We start from the raw sequence: 6,798 nt of genomic DNA on the forward strand, positions 1-6,798 counted from the left end.
CATAAATAAGTAGAATGTTATGTGGATGACATGGTTATTAAAAGTGAAGACAAGAATGATCATTTGTATGATTTGAGGATTGTATTTAATCGGGTTCGGTTATGACAATATAATCTCAAGATGAATCCTTTAAAGTGAGCTTTCGGCGTTACCTCAGAGAAATTTCTAGGATTTTTTGTCCGTCACCGGGGAATTGAGATCGATCCAGTTAAGATTAAAGCTATCTTAAAAATGCCATCTCCAAAAACTTTAAAAGAACTACGATCACTACAAGGAAAGTTGGCATATCTAAGACGGTTTATATCTAATTTGGCGGCATATCCAATTTGTCGGGAAGGTGTCAGCCTTTTTCTGCGTTGATAAAAAAAGATGCCAAATTCATTTGGGACGAAACTTGTCAACGTGCATTTGAGAATATCAAACAATATTTAATGACGCCTCCAGTTTTAGCAGCCCTTATTCTGGGTCGACCTTTGATACTTTGCACCGCGGCGTTAGATGACTCCCTCGGAGCCTTGCTAGCACAAGTTAATGAGGAGGGCAAAGAAAATGCTCTTTATTATTTAAGCAGACATCTGATACCAGCGGAAGTATGTTATCCTCCAATTGAAAAGCACGGTCTCACTTTAATCTTTGTAGCTCAGAAACTAAGACATTACATGCTTTGGCATAAGGTTAGTTTAATTTCACGAGTTAATCCATTGCAATACATAATGACTAGAGCAACACTAGCTGGTAGATTAGCCAGATGGTCAATGGTATTGTTACAATTTGATATAACTTTTGTTCCTCTTCGCACTATCAAAGGACAGATACTAGCAGACTTCCTAACAGAACACCCGCTTCCAGCTGAGTCCCCTCTTAACGACGATCTACCAGATGAGCAAGTGCTGAATGTAGAATCTCCCCTTGAGCAGCGTTGGGAAATGTATTTTGACGGAGCTGCATCAGCTACAAGAGTCCAAGGTTCACATAAAGTGATACCTGGAAAGGCGGGAATTGGCTTAGTGTTCGTGACACCAGAGCGCGGAATGATGAGATATTCCTATCACCTCTCAGATTCGTGCACGAGTAATGAAGCGGAGTATGAAGCCTTAATAGCGGGACTAGAACTGACTATTTTGATGGGTATTACAGATGTCAACATATACGGGGATTCACAGTTGATCATCCAGCAGATCACCGGCCAATACAAAATTCTGAAACCGAGACTTGAGGAATACTACAAGTATGCCATAAAACTGTTAGAACAAATCCCGAATGTTACTTTGTACAGGATTCCTCGAGGGGATAACTCGCATGCAGACACTTTAGCAAAGTTAGCTAAAGAACTCGCATGCTCACTGCCAGATTCAATTAATATTGTTGTTACAGGAAGACAAGTGTTATCCAGAATTGATATAGGAAGACTATATGAAGCAGAAGAAAAAGATTCAATAATAGCAACTACAGCGGCCGAGGATGCTGAGGATTGGAGACAGCCATTCGTCAGATATCTGTAGACAGGTACGCTTCCAGATGATAAGTCAGCGACATATCAGATATTGAAGAGAGCAATGTCATATGCACTGGTCAATGATATTTTGTTCAGAAGAGCATTCGATCAGATGTGGTTGAGGTGCTTGGGTTGTAAGGAGGCACAAAATCTTGTTAAAGAGGTTCATGCTGGACTGTGTGGTGCACATCAGTCAGGACCAAAGATGAAGATGAAGATCAAGAGACTGGGCTACTATTGGCCTGCTATGATGACCTGCTATGATGACAGATTGCATGGAAACAGCCAAAAGGTGCCATCAGTGTCAGATACACGGGGTGGTCCTACACCAACCACCGAATATGCTACACCCGACTGTCGCCTCGTGGCCATTTGAGTGTTGGGGTACAGATATAGTGGGTCTCATAAACCCCCCTTCTTCTAAAGGACACAGATTTATTCTTGCAGCAACAGATTATTTCTCGAAATGGGCGGAAGCGATTCTGTTACTAGAAGTGACATCACATCATGTTCTACAGTTTTTTAAAAATCGTTGTTTACCGTTTCGGGGTACCACGCAGGATAATCTCAGACAATGGAACATCATTCAAGAGCACCAAAATCAATAGCTTCGTTGGGCCGCATGGTATAGATTGGAGGTATTCAACGATCTATTATCCAAAAGCAAATGGTCTGGCAGAAGCTTTCAACAAACATTAATACAAATTCTAAAGAAAACCCTTGACGGAAATAAGAGACAATGGCACGAGAAGTTGCTGGAGGCATTGTGGGCATATAGGACAACGGTTAGGACCCCCACTGGGTCCACACCATATACTCTAATGTATGGGTTCGAAGCTATACTACCTTTAGAAATACAATTGCCTTCTCTTCGAGTGGCCGTGGAAAACAAGATTATTACAGAGGACAGCTCCAGACTTCGACTAGAAGAATTAGAAACTTTGGAAGGACGAAGGCTAGCAGCGCAACAGAATCTAGAGCTTTATCAAGCTAAAATGGTTCAAGCCCACGATAAGTTAGTCCGCCCAAGGACTTTTAAGGTCGGTGAGCTCGTTCTTGTCCTCAGAAGACCTATTCTAGCACATCGCAAGATATGTGGAAAATTTGAGCCTACTTGGGAGGCACCATTTGTCGTGGAGAGAGTCTTTACCGGAGGAGCTTATCAACTAGTGGATTGTCGAGGCGAGAGACAAATTGATCAATTGGAGATATTTAAAGAAATACTATGCAACCTGACACCTTTAACAACCTTCTTTTGTTATTTTTTGGGTGTTTTGTCTGTTTTGGGCATCAATAAAGAGAAGTTGCTAGAGGCATTGTGGGCATATAGGACAACGGTTAGGACCCTCACTGGGTCCACACCATATACTCTAATGTATGGGTTCGAAGCTATACTACCTTTAGAAATACAATTGCCTTCTCTTCGAGTGGCCGTGGAAAACAAGATTATTACAGAGGACAGCTCCAGACTTCGACTAGAAGAATTAGAAACTTTGGAAGGACGAAGGCTAGCAGCGCAACAGAATCTAGAGCTTTATCAAGCTAAAATGGTTCAAGCCCACGATAAGTTAGTCCGCCCAAGGACTTTTAAGGTCGGTGAGCTCGTTCTTGTCCTCAGAAGACCTATTCTAGCACATCGCAAGATATGTGGAAAATTTGAGCCTACTTGGGAGGCACCATTTGTCGTGGAGAGAGTCTTTACCGGAGGAGCTTATCAACTAGTGGATTGTCGAGGTGAGAGACCAATGCTTCTGATCAATTGGAGATATTTAAAGAAATACTATGCAACCTGACACCTTTAACGACCTTCTTTTGTTATTTTTTGGGTGTTTTGTCTATTTTGGGCATCAATAAATAAAATTGTAATAAAACTCAAAATTGTCATGAACAAAATTTGGCACGCCACTTCTTGTCACACCTTCTTGCATATGTTTTTTTTTAAATTCCATTAAAATAAATATATAAAGATTCTAATAACATTTTTTTATCATTCTGAGTTTTACCTAAACTGGAGGGCACGGACGTTTCTCCTGTCTCTTACAGGAAAATGTCGGGGCGGGGACCGGTAGTTTCATAAGGGAGTAAATCAACGAGGTACCCAATTCCTTCTTGCACTAGATAGGTGTAAGGCCTCCAGGTTCTGTTGAGGCATCCGATTCCTATAATTTTCTTGAGGATAAGGGAGTAAATCAACGAGGTACCCAATTCCTTCTTGCACTAGATAGGTGTAAGGCCTCCAGGTTCTGTTGAGGCATCCGATTCCTATAATTTTCTTGAGGATAAGGGAGTAAATCAACGAGGTACCCAATTCCTTCTTGCACTAGATAGGTGTAAGGCCTCCAGGTTCTGTTGAGGCATCCGATTCCTATAATTTTCTTGAGGATAAGGGAGTAAATCAACGAGGTACCCAATTCCTTCTTGCACTAGATAGGTGTAAGGCCTCCAGGTTCTGTTGAGGCATCCGATTCCTATAATTTTCTTGAGGATAAGGGAGTAAATCAACGAGGTACCCAATTCCTTCTTGCACTAGATAGGTGTAAGGCCTCCAGGTTCTGTTGAGGCATCCGATTCCTATAATTTTCTTGAGGATAAGGGAGTAAATCAACGAGGTACCCAATTCCTTCTTGCACTAGATAGGTGTAAGGCCTCCAGGTTCTGTTGAGGCATCCGATTCCTATAATTTTCTTGAGGATAAGGGAGTAAATCAACGAGGTACCCAATTCCTTCTTGCACTAGATAGGTGTAAGGCCTCCAGGTTCTGTTGAGGCATCCGATTCCTATAATTTTCTTGAGGATAAGGGAGTAAATCAACGAGGTACCCAATTCCTTCTTGCACTAGATAGGTGTAAGGCCTCCAGGTTCTGTTGAGGCATCCGATTCCTATAATTTTCTTGAGGATAAGGGAGTAAATCAACGAGGTACCCAATTCCTTCTTGCACTAGATAGGTGTAAGGCCTCCAGGTTCTGTTGAGGCATCCGATTCCTATAATTTTCTTGAGGATAAGGGAGTAAATCAACGAGGTACCCAATTCCTTCTTGCACTAGATAGGTGTAAGGCCTCCAGGTTCTGTTGAGGCATCCGATTCCTATAATTTTCTTGAGGATAAGGGAGTAAATCAACGAGGTACCCAATTCCTTCTTGCACTAGATAGGTGTAAGGCCTCCAGGTTCTGTTGAGGCATCCGATTCCTATAATTTTCTTGAGGATAAGGGAGTAAATCAACGAGGTACCCAATTCCTTCTTGCACTAGATAGGTGTAAGGCCTCCAGGTTCTGTTGAGGCATCCGATTCCTATAATTTTCTTGAGGATAAGGGAGTAAATCAACGAGGTACCCAATTCCTTCTTGCACTAGATAGGTGTAAGGCCTCCAGGTTCTGTTGAGGCATCCGATTCCTATAATTTTCTTGAGGATAAGGGAGTAAATCAACGAGGTACCCAATTCCTTCTTGCACTAGATAGGTGTAAGGCCTCCAGGTTCTGTTGAGGCATCCGATTCCTATAATTTTCTTGAGGATAAGGGAGTAAATCAACGAGGTACCCAATTCCTTCTTGCACTAGATAGGTGTAAGGCCTCCAGGTTCTGTTGAGGCATCCGATTCCTATAATTTTCTTGAGGATAAGGGAGTAAATCAACGAGGTACCCAATTCCTTCTTGCACTAGATAGGTGTAAGGCCTCCAGGTTCTGTTGAGGCATCCGATTCCTATAATTTTCTTGAGGATAAGGGAGTAAATCAACGAGGTACCCAATTCCTTCTTGCACTAGATAGGTGTAAGGCCTCCAGGTTCTGTTGAGGCATCCGATTCCTATAATTTTCTTGAGGATAAGGGAGTAAATCAACGAGGTACCCAATTCCTTCTTGCACTAGATAGGTGTAAGGCCTCCAGGTTCTGTTGAGGCATCCGATTCCTATAATTTTCTTGAGGATAAGGGAGTAAATCAACGAGGTACCCAATTCCTTCTTGCACTAGATAGGTGTAAGGCCTCCAGGTTCTGTTGAGGCATCCGATTCCTATAATTTTCTTGAGGATAAGGGAGTAAATCAACGAGGTACCCAATTCCTTCTTGCACTAGATAGGTGTAAGGCCTCCAGGTTCTGTTGAGGCATCCGATTCCTATAATTTTCTTGAGGATAAGGGAGTAAATCAACGAGGTACCCAATTCCTTCTTGCACTAGATAGGTGTAAGGCCTCCAGGTTCTGTTGAGGCATCCGATTCCTATAATTTTCTTGAGGATAAGGGAGTAAATCAACGAGGTACCCAATTCCTTCTTGCACTAGATAGGTGTAAGGCCTCCAGGTTCTGTTGAGGCATCCGATTCCTATAATTTTCTTGAGGATAAGGGAGTAAATCAACGAGGTACCCAATTCCTTCTTGCACTAGATAGGTGTAAGGCCTCCAGGTTCTGTTGAGGCATCCGATTCCTATAATTTTCTTTAAGATAAGGGAGTAAACCAACAAGGTACCCGATTCCTTCTTACACTGGATAGGAGTAAGATCTCTAGGTTCTGTTGAGGCATCCAATTCCTACAACTTTCTTCAGGATAAGGGAGTAAACCAACAAGGTACCCGATTCCTTCTTGCACTGGATAGGTGTAAGACCTCCAGGTTTGTTGAGGCATCCGATTCCTACGATTTTCTTCAGAATAAGGGAGTAAACCAACAAGGTACCCAATTCCTTCCCGCAATGGATAGGTGTAAGACCTCCAGGTTTGTTGGGACATCGGATTCCTATAATTTTCTTCAGAATAAGGGATTAAACCAACAAGGTACTCGATTCCTTCCTGCACTAGATAGCTGTAGACCTCCAGGTTCTATTGAGGCATCCGATTCCTACGATTTTCTTCAGGATAAGGGAGTAAACCAACACGGTACCCGATTCCTTCTTGCACTGGATAAGTGTAAGACCTACAGTCCATGTTCTGTTGAGGCGTCTAATTCCTAGAACTTTCTTCAGGATAAGGGAGTAAACCAACAAGGTACCCGATTCCTTCTAGCACTGGATAGGTGTAAGACCTCCATGTTCTGTTAAGGCGTCTAATTCCTAGAACTTTCTTCAGGATAAGGGAGAAACCAACAAGGTACTCGATTCCTTCTCGCACTAGATAGGTGTAAGACCTCCAGGTTCTATTGAGGCATCCAATTCCTACGATTTTCTTCAGGTCAAGGGAGTAAACCAACAAGGTACCCAATTCCTTCTCACACTGGATAGGTGTAAGACGTCCAGGTTTGTTGAGGCATCCTAATCCTACAATTTTCTTTAGGATAAGGGAGTAAACTAATAAGGTACCCAATTCCTTCT

At 42.4% G+C, this 6,798-nt stretch overlaps 1 protein-coding gene across 1 annotated transcript; it reads left to right on the forward strand.

Annotated features, from left to right (window-relative positions):
- The first annotated feature begins 431 nt into the window (after positions 1-431).
- Positions 432-1,502, forward strand: LOC110039042. The gene has a single exon (XM_020743985.1). It carries the CDS (start codon positions 432-434, stop codon positions 1,500-1,502), a length of 1,071 nt encoding a protein of 356 aa, XP_020599644.1.
- Positions 1,503-6,798: the final 5,296 nt, after the last annotated feature.

Source organism: Phalaenopsis equestris, unplaced genomic scaffold (genome assembly GCF_001263595.1).
Source record: "Phalaenopsis equestris unplaced genomic scaffold, ASM126359v1 Scaffold234926, whole genome shotgun sequence".
Lineage (NCBI taxonomy): Eukaryota > Viridiplantae > Streptophyta > Magnoliopsida > Asparagales > Orchidaceae > Phalaenopsis > Phalaenopsis equestris.